Here is a 22,969-nt window from a genome sequence, read left to right on the forward strand (position 1 = left end):
GCTTGGCATTGAAGTCGCCAGCAGCAATTGTCGGAATATCACTACCCATCAGCAGTTCGTCCAGTGATTCTGGGAGTGAAAGATTAGTCGGAGGGTTATAGACAGAGATCAATCTGTGACAACCCCGTCTCAGTCGAATTTCGACCCACACGGCCTCAGTTCCGTGTAACCGAGCACTGTCAATGCCGTATTGGACACACTGGAGGGATCGTTTGACAAGAATGCCAACTCCCCCACCAGCACGTCCAACACGTTCTCTATGGAAGAACTTGTAATTTGGAATGACAACGGATTCATTCCTCAGATGCGTCTCTTGAATTAGAGCCGCATCGATGTTATGCTCTACGAGAAAGTTCTCGAAATCAAGTTTTTTGGGAAGAAAGCCATTGGCATTCCAAAAGACTATCTTCAAAGATCTAGGCAATGTAGGTTGTCTAGACATTAGCAGTACCAGTCAACACGTTTGTATTCACCGTGAACATTTTTTCGAGCACGGGGAATTTGGTGAATAATTGCTTCATCTGCTCCAAAGCGACGCAGATGTCTGAAGCCCCCTGAGACTGAGGTGAGGGCTCAGGTCGAGAAGGAGCGGGCCTTGCAGAGCTGCTGGCACCCTTGGATGCAGCTCTAGCAAAACTGACCCCTTCCTGGACACGTCCAGACCCCGCAGGTCTTCCTGAAGGGACTGGCTTTTTAACTGGTTGTTTTCCTTTTGTTTTAGACTTTTGAGTCTTAGGAAATTCGGGACATCCTCTGTAATTGGCTGTATGGCCCCCTTTACAATTATTGCACTTCGGGGGATCAGACCTGGGTTTTTTGCAGGCGCTGGTGAGATGCCTGCCTGCGCATTTAACGCATATTGGAACTGCCATGCAGTTCTTTTGGCAATGGCCAAAGCGCTGGCAACGATGGCACTGACCCACCGAAGTTTTGGGGTGCTGGGGTTCGACCTGAACCTTCACACTCAAGAGATCGGTTATCTCAAAGATATTTTTCTGGTCTCTCTTGACCAGAGCAAGGATCATCGGCATTGGCTTTCCGGCACGCTTCATACGCGTGACCGAAGTTAGGTCAAAACCTTTGGATTCAAGCTCCTCACGAATATCATCGATCGTGAAGTGCTCTGGGACACCCCTGAAGACGGCGCGGATTTGCCGGTCTTCAGGAAGTGAGTATGTGTGGTGCGGAATATTTTCCGTCACCAAAAGCCTTGACAACCGACGATAATCGTCAGGGGTCACAGGCTGAACCTTGATGCCATCATGTAAGTTTACAGCTTTGGAGAAGTTGATCTTCTGCTCAGCATACAAAATGTGAATAACCAAGAAAAGTACTTGATACAAATAACTGTGTAAAGTCAAGCGAAATGTTAGTGGAACCACCTATTGGTGTGTGACACTCAAATTAGCTTGTCAATTTTCTATGCCGCGGCGTTGGTGATTTGACCAATCTTTAAAACGGTCAACTGCTTTAGCAGAAATTTGGAAAGCCTGCTTCGAATGCCATCGGAAAACGAATCCACATGTTTCTAGAAATGGTATAAAATCGAAAAAGGTTAATGCAGTCAAGCTGCTGGAAAATAATTCCATGAAAATCGAAAGAAATTCTGAAACAGTTGCAGAAACAATATGAATGTATTTGTTCGTAGATAATTTTTTTGCGTATTCCTTCTTTTAGTGTTCTGATAATTTTTACTTAATGTAATTTCACACATTATTCAATTGTGAGACGGTACGAAGTTCACCAGGTCAGCTAATTTGAAATAAATAAATAAAACTACATAGTTTTCTTCAGAGGATAAAAGAATATTGAGGTTTTGGTGGTGAATGGTAGATGTGGTGTGATTGTTAGGTGTAATTGTTAGGTGTGATTGTTAGGGTGTGATTGTTAGGTGTGATTGTTATCGGCACCATCAATTTATCTGTTCAAATGTGTTAATTTTGCGAGAAAAAATCTGTCCACTTTTGCAAACAATGCATCATCCCACAATCATAACACGCGGCATGGTAGCTTATTGAGAATACCAGCCAACACCACATCTAAATTTAAAAACTCTACCCAGTATAGTGCTATTACGTTTTATAATAAACTACCCAACTTTTTAAAAAACTCCAAATCAGACATTATTTTTTATAAAAGTACTAAGGAATGTTTTTATAATGTACAAGAGTATCTGGATGGCAACTTCAGCTGAGTTTTATTTTGTTTAGTATACTAACAAACTCTCATTGAGATTTTAAACTTTATATCTTACTTACTTGCTATATTTGCTATATTTTAAATGTATATGTTTAGTATAAATAGTACCTGTTGACATACCATATGTACATAGTGTACCTTAGTGGCTAAATAAATTATTATTATTATTGGATTCATTCTGTGCCGAAGGTTCCAGTGTTACCTTTCATTTCTAAATAAAATAAATAAACGATTGAGAGGTTGCGTAACGGATAAAAATGATTCGAAATCCTAAACTCTTCACACCTTCATACAAAATTAATTCATAACCTCACTCTTCAACAGAATATATTTTTAGTCTCCTAATATTTTCATTTCACTTCCAAAACCTGATTCGTGATTAACAGTGCATGAACATTATGTTGGTGGAAAATAATGTTCACAACATGTGGGTAAAAATTTTGAACTTATTCATCCAGCATAGTATTGTTCCATTCGCTATAAATGTGACATATATGACAGTTACGCAGTGTTGCCAACAGGATGAACTATAAAGTCGCTACACATGAAGCAAAATTCTGTTACACTGCTTCATATTCCGTTACGCTTGTATATCTGACGCAAATCAGTTCGCGCATGCGTCCTATTCAAAATATCCCCATAAAAGAAATCTAATGATAAGATCAGGTGATCGCGCTAGCCATTCAATCGATCCTCGCCTTCCTATCCACCGATTGGGAAATATTGTATCGAGGTATTGCCGGACATTAACAATCCCTATCCCTGCCCAAACATTAACCTTTTGAGGGTATAGCGTGTATTCTTCTCTCATCCAGTGAGGAATTTTCGTTAACCAGTAGCAACAATTTTGTCAATTAGCATGACCGTTTAGAGACAAAGTACACTCATCAGAAAACATAACGTCTTCTAATTGGATGATATTGTTATCCAACATATCCATCATTTGCTCACAAAAATAAGTTCTTCTATCAAAATCGTCTTCCATGAGCTCCTGAGTAGGTATTTTTTTTATAGGGATGCCTTTTATTTTCTTTCAATATGTTTACTATCGATGTATGGCTAACATTGAATGTAGTGGATGCCTGCCCTACTCGATGTATGTTTCCTCAAACTCAAGCATCACATTTGAGTTCATCATCACTCATTGCATTGGCAGCTGATTTTTTTTATCTACCCCATATAACCAAGCTCGTGGAACTTCTCTATTTTGCTTATTGTTCCTTGAGATATGGGCGGTAAATTAGGGAATTTCTCATGAAATAGGCGAGCTACTTCCTGTTGTGTTCGGGTTTCATCTCGATTTGTAAAACTTTTATGCATTTTCGTTAATCTAACCATTTGTCAGACTTGAAATTAACAAACTTCAAACTTAAATTAAAATACTGACAACTAACGTTATAACATACAAAACAAGTTGACTTGGCTTTTTAAACTAACGTTGCCACGGAAATAATTTGCAGTTTTTTAAAGGATACCATCTAAAAAGAACATTGCTTAATTTTTGCTCACTCTCTTATTATCAAAACCTCAACATAAAATAAGGTTTGAGTATATTGCAATAATTTTTGAGTGTATTTTATCGAATTTCGGTAACCACATGATTTTCATTTATTTTATTTTAATTGTTGCAATAAACTTGAAAGCAAACATTTTTGAATAGAGAATGAAGGGACCTTTCAAACGATATGTCACAAAACTATACCTCCCATTTGAAAAATTGGGGGTTGTGACCTCCCTGTCATTAGAAGGGGGTTGAAGTTAGGTGTGTCATTTTTACGTTGAAGAATTTCAAATTATAATTTACATTTGACGTGTTACGGGATTTTTCAAATATATACAGTAACCGAAATAACGAATTTATTCCTAAAATGTGGTGTCAGATGTTTTCTAACGATACTACTCTTGGAATGTTTTGTTATCACATTTTTCACTTCTTTCCTGTATAATAGTCATTGATCTCAGCTACACAAAATTACAGCTAGATTATTTTCAATTTTCAAAGGTTTATTGAGGTACTTATTTGATAGGTGGCATTGAAACCTCTAGCGTTAAATGAATCTAAAGAAAACACTGCCTTTCGAAGCGCGTCTTTGTTCTGGTGTGGGAAACGTTTTTTCTTCAGATACTTATTTGAATCATTAATTACTGTTGCTTTGCGTTTACTTTCCTGCAAATATTTCATAATTCTTTCATTTTTATAACAATTCTAGTTTGTATTTTCGAATGTATTACATTCAAAAAAAAAAAACTGATGAATTTCACCCATACAATTTCGGTGAGAATTCTGAATTCTCTTGATAATTTAGGTGGAATTTTCATTATTTCCTGAATAGGGAGTATGTAAATCAGCAAATGTCATGAATGTTCTTCATCAGAAGTCGCGATCTAATCATCTGTTTTTTTCAGGGTGAACATCTTTCTTTCCGGACAATACCTATGTCTCTTATCCGAACTTTTTCCATGATGTTGGGAGAAATAGACTTTTTGGGTACTTACGTCAGACCATACTACATGACTAATGACGCTGAAAAATCTTTTCTACCATTTCCAATACCAGCTTTCTTAATTCTTGGTCTCTTCATGGTGCTGATGCCAATATTGCTGATGAACCTCCTAATCGGTTTGGCTGTTGGTGATATTGAGTCTGTCAGGAGAAATGCTCAATTGAAAAGGCTTGCAATGCAGGTATGTAATATGTTTGAGAACAGTGTATTACTAAGATGTTCGACAAATTTTATCCGTCGAGTTGTCACCTTTCCTTGGAGATCAGAAAGATAAAAGGAATAAATGTTATTTCAAACCTCTCTTCTATCTTGATAGTTAGATCTGTAACCTCTAGTGTGAAATGAAGCTGTTTTAAACACTTTTCCCACACCAGAAATAAATAATGTCTCTCTTTGCGCGTTTCGCTGAGTTAGTAGCATTAGGACATGACTTGAACGTGTCGTTTTAGTCATCTCCTGATGATGCTAACTAATTTAGCGAAAGACGCGACAAGAGACAGTATTTTTGTTCTGTTTTGGTTGGTTTCCGGATTTCGCCGTGGTCTTCTTTGATTACAATCTCCAAACGATTCAACTGCAACTGCCATCTGCAGCGGGGTCGAAGTACTCTTGTTGACGTTTCAGTTGCAGTTGCAGTTGAAACATTTGAAGATAATAACCAAAAAACAATACCACGACACGTGTTTCGCTATACAATAGCTTCTTCAAGCTTGAAGAAGCTATTGTATAGCGAAACACGTGTCGCGGTTTTTGTAAAACTCTTATAGTGAGAATCATAGAATAAACTCTTTTTATTAGTTTTTTAAATATGGATTTTCATCAAGTATCGGCCAGTTCTATTCAATTAAAAAACAACACGGCAAAACTAGGAAACCAAGTAAAACATTGAAATAGAAATAGATGTATTTGAAATATATATCCTAATATAGATAAATATTATACAAATATATCAGTTACTATTAAACAAAATACAAAAAAAAAAAAATATATAAGACATATATAGAATATAGTGTGTAAAAAATGCAGTAGTAAATGATGACAAGATTAATAGAGAGAAAAATGATGAACAACTCAATTGGAATAATATTGTTCCCGTAGATATTGCGATAAGAAGCGTTTGAAGAGTTGGAGGGTGTTACTTTGTTTAATTTCATTAGGAAGCTTGTTATAGTCCAAGAGTCCTCTGTGAAATATAGAATTCATTGTTCGTGCAAGGTTAGTTCGTGGGACAACCAAGTCATCTCTATGGTTATATGTAATGAATTCATTGAAGTAATGTGGAGACGCCAGCCTTGAAAGCCTACATTCTTTTATTTTAGTTCTGTTTTCATAAGACTCCCATGCACCTATATTTTAGTTTTTTTCAAATGTCGCAACTGAAAAGGCCATAGACGACCACAACAAGAATATGACGAAAAAAAATATAAAATCGCTTTCAAATATTGTGAAATATGGTACTCATGTTAGTGGAAATCTATTTCCCCAGTGGTGTATTCAATTATTGATTTGGTAGATTCACTGTTTTCCTCCTTTCTTTTGTTTTCACCTTTTCACAATTGAATTGTAAAAATAGCCGAAAAAAATACATCGTTGTTGTTACTGAAGGAAATCAACGTCACAGAACGAGATCAACTAATTGATTAGGATGTAGAAAGCCTTTCTGAGGACAAGAATATCAAGTGAGAACGAGGTTATAAATGGAAGTATTCATAGAATTACTATTTACAGATAAGAGACAAATTTTTTACGCCAGGCAAAGAACTGTCAATGGAATCTTTACTTTCTCCACTCATACCTGATATATAAATAGAATGATTTGGAACTAAAGCTATTGAATAATAAAAAAGTACGACTGATGACACCTTAGTATAGAACTATGCAGATAACTGAATAACTAGACGTCATTCTGCAATACATCAACAGCGTGAGATCTATGAATGCACATTGTGGAAGGAATCCCAAAATACATTGTCATGGCGATAATTGACGGTAAAGAAAATTGACAACAAGTGGGAAATATCTGTCTGCAGAAAACCTACTCAGCCTAAACAGTATCTGAATCATGAATTCAGTATATGCAATACCCAAAAAAGTTTGACAAGGAACCGTGCTACATCGGAAAGGATCTTTAAATGGATTCTTCAAAAAGCTGGTGGAACAGATGATTTTCACAAAACGACAAGAAAATTAGCATTGAAAAAGAAAATCCAGCCAGGAGAAGAGTTCAAAGAAGCCGGGTATATATTGAACAACGATGAAGCAAGGCCAGTATGTAACACCGAGTCTAGTATATTACATTTCAGTTTGAAATCTCATTCGATTTGGAAATATATCATTGCATTGGCGGCTCGTGTGTGAATTGAGAAGTATGTGTCAAATATCAATTCATTGTATTCGGAAAAGTTGGCTTCAAAATATAAGCAAAATATTACTTGTTATTTCAGAAGCGGCTATTTCATCAGGTTAGAGGAAAAAATTTACTCTAGTAACCGTTGAAAGACGAAGAAAATATCCATGCAGCTGAAAAAATTTAAACCTATTCAGCTCTAGCTGACGAAAGAGAAAATCAAATGAAAAACGTATCCATGGGCTATATCACCCCAAAAGGCTTGGTTCAAAAGGTGAATTAAATCATCTCTCAGTGTTCAAATAACAATTCAAATCATGTAAGAAATGCATTCAATATCCGATGTGGTCAATATGGTAGGACTGCCATTTATGAAAATTAATTTTTCGTAAGGCCACCTCGACGCCAAAATAGATGATATGTTATCAATAAAAATGTACGAAATCAAGAATTTAAAAAATAGAAAAATTGAGGGCAAATTTACAACCGAGTTCTTCATGACTTTTGATTATTCCGTTTTCAAAATTATATTTGCTCAAAGTGCAAACATCCAATATTGAACATTTTCAATAAAACTGGGTTAGTGGGATGTCTGAATGATAATTTGGACTACTAATAGGTAGTAATCATGAGTACGAGTTATTCAATTTACTGTTAATTAGCAGATTTTTATTTATCAGAATCCATTTTCTGGATAATCTCATTAAATATACCATAAATATTATTCTTATTCTCAAGAATCAGGTAGGAAAAGTTAGTTGTTTCACTCCATAAATGAGAAGGAATGTTTACTACCTTACAGGTTGAGCTACACACCGAACTGGAGAGGAAATTACCCCACTGTCTACTAGAAAAAATCCACAAAAGCGAATTGATTGAATATCCGAACAGTACAAAATCCAAAATAGGATTTTTGGACTCAATCCTCAAAAAATGGTTTGGTAATCCATTTTCTGGAGAAGGTTAGTTTGAATTATAATTCATCCGTTCACATTCCACTTCCTCTATTCGATTTAATCTATTTTTTCACATTTTCAAAAGGCCTTTCATAAGATCTTCATATATGATGATTTATTTTAACTCTTTATATCAATTCATAATTGAGGAAAATATATCAAATATCCATAAATGGTGAATTAAGTGGGGCTATCCAGAATAATATCACATTTGACTTTCCGTAAATCGTAGATAACTAGTAGACATTTATGACAACATTCGATATCATAATAAAGTTGCATATAAATTTTGTTGTTATTACCGATTCACTTTGTTTTGTCAAAATTTCTCGAGGCAACAAATGAGATTGACCCAACTTGGTGCACAAGTGATTAGGTGCATCATATAGTCCAAGATCCCAGAGCAATCAGACATAATCTATTGTCACATAAATGAAACCTTAGGTTCTCAATAGTGTCTTATGTTCTTTAAATAAGTACCTGCGTGCTTGTGGAGCTCGCCTTGTGACACCTGGTTAGGTACCAGGTAGGAACGGTAACTTAAAATAGGAGTTACTCAACTAAAATTTATATGAGTAATGTTTATATATGTTTTGCAAAATATTATTCTAAAATAGTATCGTAGGTGTCAGGCACTTTCTATGGACCAAAACTTTTCTTAGACGCTTTGAAGCTCCACAAAAAATAATACCTCTTTGTGATATGAGTGTTGAAAGTAAGGTTTTATTTCGTTAGTGAAAAAGTTTGCGAAACGAGCGTAGCGAGTTGACACCAACAAGTGGCCGTGTCAGGTGACGCCGAATCACCTGGTTACCAACAAACAGTATCGTTTACAGCTCACGCGTTTTATTTAAAGTTCTTGCTGGTGTTTAATGTCTTGCATAATGAAGAACAATAGTGAGGAATTGTGTGTGGAACTCGTCAATTTTGTGGAGCATGTTTTCAATGATAGAGTCTAGTGCGCTCGTTAAAAATGGTGTCAATATAAGCAAATATTTAAAGGTAATAGCTCAAAAAATCAAAAACTCTCACATTTGAACATTGACTATTTTAATAAATACGTTGCATTACGCCCTTCTGTTATCAATTATCAACGAAATACTCGAATTATAAATGAAATACTCGAATTATAAATGCAGTGCTAACCCAGTTTGTATTAACAAGTTTGGGAAAATGCCCTCTACCATTGCTGAGTTTCTGAACCTCCCGGAACCAAAGGAATATACAGGTCACTGTTTCAGAAAGTCTTCTGCTGGTTTGCTAGCAGAACCAGGAGCAAATATAACGGATATTAAGAAGTACGGAGGATGGAAGTCTACAACAGCAGCTGAGGGTTACATCGATCGATATATTTCTTATAAAAAGGATATTGCTGAATGAATAATCCCAACCCAGCATTACAGCATCGTTCTCTTCACTTCAAGAATTAAATGTTAATGCCCATAAAATTGTCAACTCAGATAGTTCAAATATATTACAAGGTTCTTCAACATCGCAAGGTATTAATATCGGCAGTTGTTCCAATTGTACTTTTCATATAAATGTTCATAAGTAATAATAATAATAATAATCTAATTAATGTACATAATACATTTGTAACAGAATTTAATTGTAATCATATCTATTGTTCATAATGAAACTTCCCTAAAAATTGAATAATTATGTTTTGTTTATTTCTATTTGGTCGAAAAAGATCGTGTTAAAAATATTTTTGACAGGCTATATTGTAAACATCATCTTTTAATACTCTTGACAACCGTTAAAAATGAAACTTTCAATGACAATTCTACAAAAATGAACTTTTCTTATTTTTACTTGTCTGATTTTTGAATATGTTATTAGGTGTTAGGAATCACACGTTAAAAGGTAAGACCTCGTTAGTCCATAGCTCGTACAAGTTTCTCAACTTTTGTCGTTCGTATGGGGGCGACAGCTGATTAACGGAAAAACAGATTTTAAACAGAAACAGATTTTAAACAGGTAACTATTACAAAGTTATATTTCATTAGCCTTATCATTATCAGCTAAGTTGTCGTTACTGGCAGCTTCTTCTTTGAAAAATAGATGAAAAAATAAAAAAGCATAAAACTGCAAATATAAATTTTTCAAAACTTGAAGTCAAAGTACAGAACCTGATTCTTGAAGTGATTCACTAATGTCTCCTAGTAATTAGTAACCATCAAATTAATGAAAATGATATTGGTTTTCTTCCAAAGTTGTCAGGAGCAAAATTCCCTATAATTTCTTCGGAGTTTTATATCCTCTTTAAATATCATGCATATCATGCATGCATATCATGCCAAGACGTTTTAGTTGTATTCTTCTTAGATGATATTTTATAAGAATATTCCAATTGACATTTCTTGTGATAGTATATTTCAAAATCCGTTACAGCTTGCACTTTCTCAATTAATTCCTCTTCTTCACTCAATTTCTTTGAGAAATCGTTTTTATCCAACGCATGCCGTTATAGTTTTTTTTTGTCTCCTGTATTAGTAATCAGTATTAGTAATAGATTTACTTGGTGCTTGATGTTGATGCAATTGATTTATTTTCAATAGTACTGGATTATTTTTTATAGCTTTTTTTAGTTTTTCAGGAGTGGCAAAACAGTAACATTGTCTATAATAACCACTGTCGTACAAATCATCCGGTAAAAAAAAGTACGTCTTTGAATTTTAGGTTATGTATTATTCGCTGCTTTAGAATGTTTTGCACTTTTTGAATGTACTTTTTTTTTCTTCCATGAATTTCACTATTAGAAATAACTTAAATGACTCACAAATTTGATAATGTTAACATCAAAAACATGTGCTCCAACATTGAAACATATTGTGGGTTAAAAGAAGAGTTACCGTGTTCTATGTACGTCTCACTCGCTCTGAAACGCATGCGTATAGTGCTCTCGCACTCATTCTTTCGGCTGAATAATTGTGTTTAGGAGATGTTTGGTCACTACACTTCGTCTAACTAATGAAATATAACTTTGTAATAATTACCCCAATAAAATATTCGAAAATCAGACGTGTAAAAATAAGTAAAATAATTAAATTTTTGTGGAGTACAAAAGTTTGGGTCCATGGAAAGTATCTGTAACTTATGATATTATTTTAGAATAATAGTCTACAAAACATAAATGAAAATCAGCCATCAAAATTTAAGTTGAGTAACTCCCATTTTTAGGTACCTTTCTTACCTGGTACCTGTCCAGGTGTCACAAGACGAGCTCCACAAGCACGCAGATATTCAAAGAACAAGAGACGCTACTGAGAACCTGAGGTTTCATCTATGTTGAAATAAGTTATGTCTGATCGCTCTGGGACTTTAATCTAATTGTGTCAGGGTGATTTCGCTGGTTTTCGGCCACTTAACGATTTTTCATCATAGATATATTCATAACATGAATGGTTTTGTGCACTTCATATTCAGCCTACGTTATTGCTGAATCATAGATTATCACTGACGAGTTTCATGAGGTATTATAAATATATTTTTAACCAATATTTCACAAAATGATAAAAAATGTCAAAATTTACAATATACCCCGTTTTCGACCACCTTGGATCAATTTTCGGCCAATAACGTACTAGTTTTCGACCACCAATCAGGGTATCATCTAGTTTTCGACACATGCAGTGCCTGTTTTCGGACGCATTCGTTATTACATTGGATCCTTGGATATATGATTAATCTATTAGTACAAATAATCAATATATATTTTTCAACTGAGATAATATTCAAAATAAGAAGTATTTAACAAAATATAAATCATAATAAAAATAAAAATGACATTCTAAAGGAACCAATAAATTGCACAACCGGTGCCGTATTAATGAAGGAAACTTAAGAGCAACGAAAACATGTATAATCTTTGGTTGCTACTTCTTCATACTGCATTCCGTAAAATTCTGTACATTTCATATGGAACCAGTTTGTACAATGATCACAGCCGATATTCTTTTCATTTTCTATTTCTGTATCACTCTCCAATTCCTCATCGCATGAAGAACATTTGATTTTTTGTTTCATTTCAGTGTTCTCTATGGAAACTACTTTTTCTCTGATTTTCTTTCCAGTGGTGGGTTTGCTGTTCTTTTTTTTCGAGTTCTTATTAATTTCTTGTGCTTGTTTCGTAGCTTTGGCAGTCATCCGTATTTGTTTTCTTCTTTCTATTTCTTCACTCTTTTCACTTTTGATTCTGTCCTTTTCCTGAAAATGATGCCTCCAAGCCGCAGAAGAAATTGCGCTCGGGAGTTTGTCTTTGTTTTTTCTATTTTTATTTTTCGATTGAATTGGTTCTGGATAGATCAAGTGGCGATCAAAAGAGTCATTCATGTCGATTTTACTATTCTCACTCGTGCTTGCCAATGAGAGATTTTGGTGTGTGACCGCTTCACATCCTGTCAGTCTTACATTTGATACATCTCTTAATACAAGTTGCAATCTTTGGTTTTCATTTTTTTTGGTTTGATATGTACCTTCGCTCCTTTGTTTTTCTTTGTCGGAACTATCTGGAATTTCTGATGACAATTGCAAGGCATCAGTTTCAGATATTTGGCTGCAATTGAAAGAGTCATTTGAGCCTATTTTACTCTTCAGACTGATGTTTGCCAATGAGATATTTTGGTGTGTTTCCGCTTCCGTTTCTTTCAGTTTTATATTCTGTACATGACTTGACACAATTGTCAAGTTTTTGTATTAATTTTCTTCGGTTTGCTGTATTTCTTTGATTTTTGGTTTTTCAATGTCGCAACTTTTGATTTTCTTTGTTTCATTGCGCTTTTCAATGTCAGAACTGTCTGGGATTTTTGACAATAATTGTGGAGATTCTGATACAAATTCCTCAATATTTGATAGGTCTTTGGGTTGCTCTATTGCACTATTTTCATCCACTTCATTTAAACTTTTTGGTTTTATTGACTCTTTTTCTAATTCCTCTCGTGCTGCAGTTGCATGGGTGTCATCTTCAAAATTATTTGTCATTTCCATTTTTTCGAAAATTGCCGGATTTGTTGATGATGTATCATTTGCTTCGGCAATATCCATCTCAGCTTGTGGCATAACTATTACCTTGTCTACTGGAAAAATAGTCAGCTCATCCATTGTCACAAGGGACCCAATCGGAATGTCTTCGTTAGGAGAATGACGCTCCTCGGAATGAGTATTTTCTGCCATTTCAACTGGCCAAAGGGAATCCTCTAAAACCCGAATCTCTTCAAATATAACATCGACATTGATACCGTAACTGGTCAATGTCTCACGAATTTCATTCAATACTTTCTTGGATGCTTTAATATCACTAACTGTGATTGGTTCTGGCCTAGTCTCCTCAGTAGCCTGGTTATTTTGTTTTTCTAGAATGTTTTTCACACATTTTGTGTAATCTACGCTCTCGAGATTGAGAGGAAAAAGACCACATTTTCGGAAACCGTTTATAATATGACTAATCATATTAACATTCGCTAGACATTCCTGGAAAATCTGACAGAAATTTGTTTTCGTGACGGAGCAGTTGACGTTTTCTGGGCGGCTTTGCCAATTCCTCACAGTGCTTTTCCATTGAGTTTTGAGTGGTTTGAATACACTGACATCTACAGGTTGGAGTATGTGAGTTGTGTTGGGAGGAAGGGCATAGAGACTTATACCATTTTCTTCACAAAACTCACTCAGTGGCAGAGTCATATGTGACTTATGGCCGTCGATAAAGAGAAGAACTGGCTTTTTGATCTCATTTTCTAGTAACCATTTGTGAAAATCATTGGCAATGTATTCGTAGAAAATATTTGATTTCATCCAGCCCGATTCTGATTTTCCTAGTACCCAATTTGCTGGCATATTTTCTACAATCGCTCTAGGTGGCCTTACGTACGGAAAAACCACCAATGGTGGACATATTTTTCCGCTAGCAGTAAAAACTATCAAGACGGTGATCAAGGATTTTTCCTGACCAACTTTAATTTGGTAAAGATTTTTCCACCCTTTGGGAGCTAGAACTCTTCCCGTTTTGGGGCACATGGAAAATCCCGACTCGTCCCCATTTAGCATGCGGTTGGGGTCTTCCAAAATATCCATCCATTCATTGTTGGTGAGGAAAGTTTTCAGTTCTCTGAACCATGACCTAATACTTTCTTCGGTAACTATGGCTCTCGCTTTATTTATACCCTCTGCTTCACGGAGCGATATCTCAGGATGGCGTTTCAAAAAATTTCCATACCACCTTTGCCCTGGTTTACCATTTTTGAATAAATGTTGTTTATTTGTTGCTTTGACTATTCCTTCAACAGTGGCAATCAGGTCGCATTTTTTAATCGGAAAACCACATTTCGCCAAATTTATGGTCCAATTACAAATTTTTTCCTCGCCTTCAATTGTCAACAATGGCTCCGGTCCAGTTTTTCTGATTTTCCTGGATATTTTTGGTATTTTTCCCATCAGGTAGTCCTGAATGGTGGTTTTAGGTACTCCAAATTCCCTGCTCGCTTGGCGAATTTTCATTTTATGTTCTCTTATTTCATACAGTGCCTGTTTCAATTGATCTTCGGAATACTTGAAGAACTCTCGTTTTTGTTTAGCCTTCTGCATATTCTTTCCTTTTTTTGTTTGATTGTCCATCTGCAACAATAAGGATAATGTTTAAGGTGGCCGAGAAGTCTTTCCTCTTCATCTCATGGAAAACATATGTAGTTATCAATTTGTGCTGGTTTTCAGCCACTTAGGTTGTCTTCAAATTAGTGTTGATATTCCATACGAAAACAATGGCCGAAAACTGGATACTGAATTCATATCAATCTTTGAAGTAATGTGCTGAATGCAGAACGATGAAGGTAGGTGCGTGTGAATGAGAAAGAGAAAGAAATTTTTCTGAGATATGACCAGTTTTCGACCGGCATGGCCGAAAACTGGATAGACTGAAATTTCATTGTCCGGTTTTCGACCACCATGCCTTTTACAGAAATGAGATTGAATATTAACTTTTATCTCATTTAAAATATGAACTCAATTATATGTTATGATGGAATGATATTTAACTCATTCAAAAGATACGAAATTTCATTAATACTCACTTTTTACTGGCAGCACTTCCACTACACAATCCACAGAACTTTAACGGATCATACGGCGAACAAAATACCTAGTTCGAAAAATTACCTGAAGGCGGCTGAAGCTGATAGTAGAGCAAAAATAGGTGGCCGAAAGTGGGAATGCCCATAATACGAAGCAGGGTCAGGATTGCATACTATTTTCTGTGTTTTAATGTTGATGTGGTCGAAAACGGGCACTGGCCGGCTAACCGGCTAATCCACCCTATCTCATTTTATTTTTCATTTCATTTCCATTATTCATATATAATTGACATTTCACTTTTTGTGTAGGGGAGACTGGGTAGGGATGAAACAATTTAGCATTTATCGTTTATAATTTTGTTGTTTATAATTTTGTTGTTTATAAACTAAGTGACGATTATGATGTGTGAAATTCAAATGTGAAGAATCATCTATGATATGGGTGTATCATTATAGTTTTCTGGTTACTATTTTTTAGAAATATATGAAATATAAATTTTTGTTTCAACCGTCCCTATGCCAGGGGCGGTTAAAACAGTGATTGGGGTGGTCTGAAACACATACAAATAATACAATATATACCAATGAAACATGTTTATTATGTCATTAGTACTAATTATACGAATAATGGGCTTGTTTCATGATTTTTGCTTTATAGAAATTTTGTTAATAGAAATTTTAAATTAAAAAACAGTGCACTTTGTTTCATCTCTCTAAATACCATAGTTTTCCCGTAATTAATAATTGAAAATTGAATGTGGTAGGGTGGTGACGTCACGACCCTATTCCCGATTCTTGCTCGATTGACCAATAGAAACAATAGAAATAATCAACATTGAAAATCATAAAATTTACGGACCTATAATAATCAATTCAATTATGGAAGTGTATATGAACCCTTTAACGTTCCAATTATTGAAAAATTCTCCTCATGGAATAAAATGTACACGATAAATCATGTTTGGAAATAAGTTCTATATCTAAAAATCAGTACACAAAGTCAATAGATCACAAAATATTCACCTAAACTATGATTTTATGCATCATTTAATAATATAGAGTTATGAACATAAAAAATATAGCAAACTGGATCAATTTATTCTACAATCCTCAATCTGTACAACTGCAATTTATTACAAAAAAAAACTATTCCTAAATACATACCTCTTTCTAATATAGCTACTAAATTCAAGCGTTATAGGCTCGCTTGGGTAATCTGTTGAATCTTCCAAAACTTGAGAGGAAGGTTGAATGAGGTCAAGTATAGACAGAATTGATTGTACTCGAACTGATCCAACAAAAGCTTTTGAGGTAATACCATTAATCATGTGATAAAATTTAATGAAGTGAAATGTATCATACTTTCAGCGAAAGTATTAACTCCAGATAATACTTTCTGTGGAGAATACTTGAAGTTGAAATGAAAAACTGTGTCAATAAATTCAATATTTTCGTCTCCCATTCATTTATATAGTCACTTTTAAAATGATTTCTATAAAGTCTTGGAAGAATAGAAGGATTGTAGTTCTTTCTTTTCATACTTTCACCCATTTTTTTCTCATCATTTTATCCTTTGGAAACCTAAACTCATTATATGAAATAACTCATCTATAAACCAATGCGCTTTCTGTTTTCATGTGCCTTTCCACACAATTAAAATCAGCACAAGAATGCACCATATTAATATTCAAATATATCTAAAACACTTTTGAAACACACACAAACTAAAATCGATGAAAAAACGAATTGTTCCTACGCGAGTTGTCAGCTAAGAAAAAGTAGAAACTCAATGTTGCAAAAATAAGCAGAATGGATATGACATACATTTTCAATGCGGAATTAACCAATAAATTGTGATATGGGAACTCCATTTCCGTGAGAAAATCAATTAAAATTTTCTGTAATTATTCATTCATTTTTTTAAAGAATGAAGCCAGCAAGCAAATAAATATACAATAATAAGATCGCTCGAAACCACGAATTAAGCATGAAAATGGACAATAATATTTGCCTTGATAACTGATATGGTACAAGTTATATCTAAATATGATTCTAAATAGAATTAAACGAGCTGTATTTTCAAATTGTTTTCGAATGCTCATGAACCCTAATAGAATAAATCAATTATGCATTCATGATACCCACCAAAAATAAGAAATTCAACGTTACTGGTATATAAGCCATATTGTCATCCAGTCTGCCAGCGCCTTCTGTAGTGAATGCGACAATGTGCTCTTTCTAATGTTAACGGTTTCCACAAACTTCGTATTTTTGTTAAAACAATTTCAAAATGAATGTTGAGCCCAGTTTTGTTAAAGCTGTCCCCCGACAACTTACCAAGAGTCAATTTTGAAATGATCGATGTTATTTTACTTGAAAAATTTGCATTTGGTACCGAAATGAAGCAGGTATATTTAGAAGGTCCCTTTTATTTATATGACATTCATTTCAGACTTTGTCTTTTATCGAAGGATGGAAAGTTTTGATTTAATTTTGATTTTATCTCGGCCAAGGTGCAGTATGGTGACTGAAAAGAGAAGCAAAAATATGTACAGTGACATGTAGAATTACTCCAGAACATATCAATCCAAAAATAACCTGAAAAAATATTGTTCGGAATAATAATAATAATAATAAAAAACTTTATTCACCGTAAGAGTACAGAATATAAATAAATGAACTACATGATAGAGTGGGAATAAAGACTTGAACGATAAGCGCTGTTGCACTTGTTTCGTTATTGTGTAACAAGGAGTATAATTTATAGAGTACGCTACAAGACGAATAGAATGTAACATAAAAATAAAAAATAATAATTTGAAAAGACATGACGTTATGAGTTGACAAAAAATATAAATAAAACAATAATAATAATAATAAGATTCGTGTAAACTTAATACAGGGTGCCTGTTTATGGTAACAATGAGTATATTTTCTAGAATACGGCACAAGACAAATAATATAAAAAGAAATAAAACAAGGACATAAACCAATATATGTTGACAGAATGTAAAAATAATAATAAGATTTGTATAAAATTTATATAATGTGACTAGGGTAATATAGCATAATTGGTTGGTATACTTTTTATTCTAATATATTTATCACATATTGTCTTTGTTTTTCGAATATAAACGATTTCAAATTCTTCTTGAAAATTGGAGTGCGGTTACTGTTTTTAATTTTATCAGGAATAATATTGTAGAATTTGGTTGATGTGTATGAAAATGCTCTTTGTGAAATTGACTTTTTCAGTATGATAGGATACGGTATTTTCTTGTAATTTCTTGTATAGTAACTGTGATGTTCTTTTATTTGATTTTTGTTGGAATTGTATTTGACGAGTACGTTGTAAAAATAAAGCTGTCTAAGGTCCATTATTTGACATGTAAACTAATGACACGGACCTTTTACAAAAAAACGTTTTTTAATTAGATAATTGTAACAGTTGTATTCAACCGAGTTGACAACAATAACAACAAAAAAATGACGTCTATCAAATTGGATCATCAGATCTGTGATTGGATATTAAAAACCAATACACTTGGCAACTCCGCTCTAGACATTGGTCAACAGACACGCGACCAATTTAAATTCTTGCTTTTCAAATTATTCTTTTTTCTGCAAATATAAAGAGATTTTGGGATCGATTAGGCTTGATAAGTATAATATACCCCTAACTCGATCAATCTATAAGCAAACCAGTATCATTTTCCATAGCATGAAACAAGCCTATTATGGCACCACATGACAACATCAATCAGTCTTCAAGATTTTAATACTTCTAAAATATTCATCAGCCTTTGACGAATAGTAAACATTTAAAGGAATTACAAAAAAATGTTAGTAAGTTCTAAGACCACCTTCTGTGCATTCTTCGTGAGCCCACTATTTGAACGAAGTACACTGAATCCACTTTTCTCCGGATCTGCTCTCTGAATATGATGCTAAGCAAACAATACAGTATTTTTTTATTCTGTTCCGTCTAATCTTTTCTTAACTTGCTAAAGTTTGGTCCGTTTTAATTTTGCTTCATGCTCTGGTGTATCAGTATAGATAATTGATTTTCCAGTTTTTCACTTTTTATTGAATTTCCTTAGGGGTGCTTTTGATAATGGCCTTATTGTCTTCGGTACCTACCTAGGAATCTATACTACTGTATTTCAAGCGGAAATTTACGCTGTTAAATTGTGTGCAGAGAGATTGAAAGAATCCAACCTCAATACACAAGTCAATAAAAAATTTCTTGGACAGTCATGAGGCGTTGGAAGCTCTTGGCTCCTACCGAGCAACGTTTAAATTGGTAGCAAATTCCAAAAAACGACTCTCCTCGATAGGAAGACTTAGCAGATTATCTCTGGTCTGGATTCATGGGTAAACTGACCTGAAAGGCAATGAGGCTGCTGATTCCCTTGCAAAGGAGGGTGCTGCAAGCAGCTTCATCGGACCAGAACTTGTCATTGGCTTTGCTTTAGGCTTTGCCAAACCTGGATGGCAACAAGATTTATGGACTTCTGGCAGAATCTTCCAGAATTGGCTCACTCCAAGGCGTTTATTCACCCTTCGAAGCTTGATACCAAACAGTTGTTGGACTACAGTAGGGATGAACTACGATGTCTAACAGGCCTTCTTATAGATCACTGTCATTTGAATCATCATATGTAGAGACACGGACTGTCGGAAGACAGTGTGTGTCGCTTCTGTTTGGAAAATGAATAAGACAGGAGAATATACTTTGTGCCTGCCCCACTGGAGACCGAATCTGGTTTTTGGAGTTCGGCAGAGCCGTACTTTTACCATCTGACCTGAAAGACCACTCACCATACAAACTAATAATCGGCTTCGTTAAAAAGCTGGGTTTATTTGGTCGAGTGTGAATAGATGTGAGCCACAATAAACCCTTGCGGGTTGCGGTGGATGGTCGAAGAGACCCATTCACTTTAGACCTAACCTAACCTACTGTCTACGAAGTAAAGACGATAAAATCATTAGTAGCTTGTGCACTTGTAGACGATCATCGTGAAATTTTTCAATAGATACCGATGCTGCCAACTCTAGGTGGTGTATTTATAGTTACTTTAGGTTCATGAACGTTTATATGTCAAATTATTTGAACTGGTGAGTCATAGAGAGCTTGTTGTTCAACTGTTGTCTGGATAAGCAACTGTAATTCTTCAGGTAAAAGAGAAGGCGATAATGGTGGTTTTTCACCTTCAGTTGGACTTCAATTAGATATACTTAGTAACAACTGCAGACTCAATAGTATTTTCTAGATCAATTATATATGTTCTCTCAATTGTATTTTCTGGATTAAGTGTATCTGTTACAAATGCAGGAGCATAATCGATCTCAGTAAACAAATTCCGATTATACGGGTATTAACCGTTTTGCGAAAAATGGTTTGAATGTTGGGATCGTCTTTGTCGGATGCATTTCGCTTGTCTACCGCTTTCCATAGTGAATATCCAGCTTTTACCACCCCATAAGCATTACTATATCTCGACAAGGTAATTTTCCTTCTAGAAGTCTTCCTCACCCGAACTTTCGGCATCTAGAAAAAATAAACAATAATATATGTGTGCTTGATGACTTGTTTATTTTGTGGTAACTCATGATAACTTTAATGGAATGAATAAAAACACCTTTGTCTAATTACCACTAGTTGATTTTATTTATACGACCGGTGATAATGGGATCAAAAATGAAACCGGTCGAATAAATAAAATCAACTATAGTGGTAATTAGACAAAAGTTTTTTTATTCATTTCATTGAATATTATTGGAGTTTTTTCTCAACACCAAATCGTTATTTTCAACACCTCGACACGTGTTTCGATCACAAAGTGATCATCTGCAAAGAGGAAAAAGATTCTTTTAATATTATTTTTTTCCTCACAAATTAAGGGTCTTACAACTTTTTTTGATTATTCAAATTCATTCTTTTTTGCACAATTGTATCTTCTTTTTGACATTATTTCTATGTTAACTGATGTAGGTATTTGAATATTTCGGTCCGGTTATTAGTTAACATTTACTTCCTGTTATTTATTCTATCATGAATTTCAAATCTATCATGAAAATCTGAACTTGTAACAAATCAGTAGTTACGCAATAAATTCAACTAAGCTGATAAATTTATATGGAAAGAAATGTGAGGAAATCTGAAGAACCTCAGCAGTAACGAAAATATAAGTTTTTGATCCAAATACGATTGTTGCATAATTTAGTACAATTGATTTTCTGATATATTCGAACGTAACTTGATGAAGATCCATAGTAGGTAATTTCACGAACTACACCTTTGATATTCACAAAATTTACCATTTACCACTTTCAAACGCGAAGGCTTTGTTCGGTTTATGAAAAATGAGAAGTAAACAATTACGTTAATTGTTTGAAAATATCCTTATAGGACGAAACTGCAGTAACAACAATCAGCCACGAATAAAAGTGATAAAAAACAGAAAGTTTTATTTCTCATTTTTGATGATGATGATCTCCTACCACGTAGTAACGGCTACATCCATCAATTTTTTGTTCGGTTTCTATGACAGAAGAAACAATTCACGAAAAACTGAAGCTAACACCGTAATTAAAAATTATTGTCACTGATGATGCTAATTATTTTAAATGAAACGCTATAAAAATATCAAGTGTGATATAACACGGAATTGTGATTTTGTCGCCATATCTATATTTGTGATAAAAGAGTTGATTGTGGCCGTGGTGACACTAAACGTTTAATCATTCCATTCTTTCATATTTTTCAACTCGAGAAGAACAAAAATCCCTGTAAATTTTCATTGACCACTGTACTGTTCCCCCACGATAGTTACCTTTTCCCATTCGTTCAGACCAGTCTCAACGTTCTACCCCGTAGTTCAATGGATTGACACACTTGCAGACTGGTTTCGGACTGTTTGGCCACTAGTCAATGCAAGGTAGTGTTTATCAATGAAGTCGATCATTTCCGATAATTGAAAATTTAATTCCTTCAGAATATCATTCCTCGAACTAGGCTAAAGCAGACCCCAAACAACAGGTTTGTCATCGCCCTGTCTGCCTGTGAACGAGGATTCGAAATTTGCCCAATTCCTCGTATAAGGAAAGAACACATTTCACATATAGTCAGTGGGCATACTTGAAGACTGGCTATAAATAAAATCATCTAAAGGAACAATTCGTTCAATAATTGAAAATCTATTGCGGCAGTTGTATCGCCAACAGCATACGCAGAAATAACTTCAGTGAAGAATCCTGCACTGACGCGAATTGTTCCTTTAGATGATCTTATTGTATTTTAGGTTAAATATAATGAATATTACTGAAGTTATTTTTAACACCTCGACACGTGTTTCAATCACTAAGATCTTCAAAGGAAGATTGATCTTCATTTTGAAGATGATCACTTGGTGACTGAAACACATGTCGAGATATTGAAAATAACGGTTTGGTGAAAACGATAACATTCCTCATGAAGACATCATCTATGGAATCTACGAAATCCACGAATATCATCAAAGTTAAACGAAGCTCCCCAAGGAGGTCCACTTTTACGGTATTTCAAATAGTGATCTTGTAGTGGAATGTGTTGTAAATGACAGAGCACAAATCTTGTTCGGCGGTCGATGGCGAAGTTTGTCTTTACAACGGATTGCTTTATCTTTGATATTAGCCATATTTGTCTTTTGGCGATCTCATAGAGGGTTTTCGTAAGGGGAGATGTTACCGCCCCTACTTATCGTTTGATGTGTTACCCCAAAAAAGTATTTAGACCTCTTTAACGACAAATGATGAATTTTGACAACATTCAAAATATAGGTATGATTTCACAAACATTCAAAATTGAACTATAGTAAAAAACAGTGAATTTCTTTTTCATTTCAATTCAATTTTTAG

General features: G+C 34.6%; 1 protein-coding gene across 1 annotated transcript in view; it reads left to right on the forward strand.

Annotated features, from left to right (window-relative positions):
- The window catches only part of TrpA1 (Transient receptor potential cation channel A1), a 130,484-nt gene that overhangs the window by 99,468 nt on the left and 8,047 nt on the right, over positions 1 to 22,969 (forward strand). Inside the window, exons 17-18 of the mRNA XM_074179026.1 lie at positions 4,606 to 4,884; positions 7,853 to 8,012. Coding sequence (XP_074035127.1) covers positions 4,606 to 4,884; positions 7,853 to 8,012 — 439 coding nt within the window. The remainder of the gene's footprint in view (positions 1 to 4,605; positions 4,885 to 7,852; positions 8,013 to 22,969) is intronic.

The sequence above is a fragment of the Leptinotarsa decemlineata genome, unplaced genomic scaffold (genome assembly GCF_025532065.1).
Source record: "Leptinotarsa decemlineata unplaced genomic scaffold, Ldec_3_MD MMD2_tig00004307_RagTag_RagTag, whole genome shotgun sequence".
Lineage (NCBI taxonomy): Eukaryota > Metazoa > Arthropoda > Insecta > Coleoptera > Chrysomelidae > Leptinotarsa > Leptinotarsa decemlineata.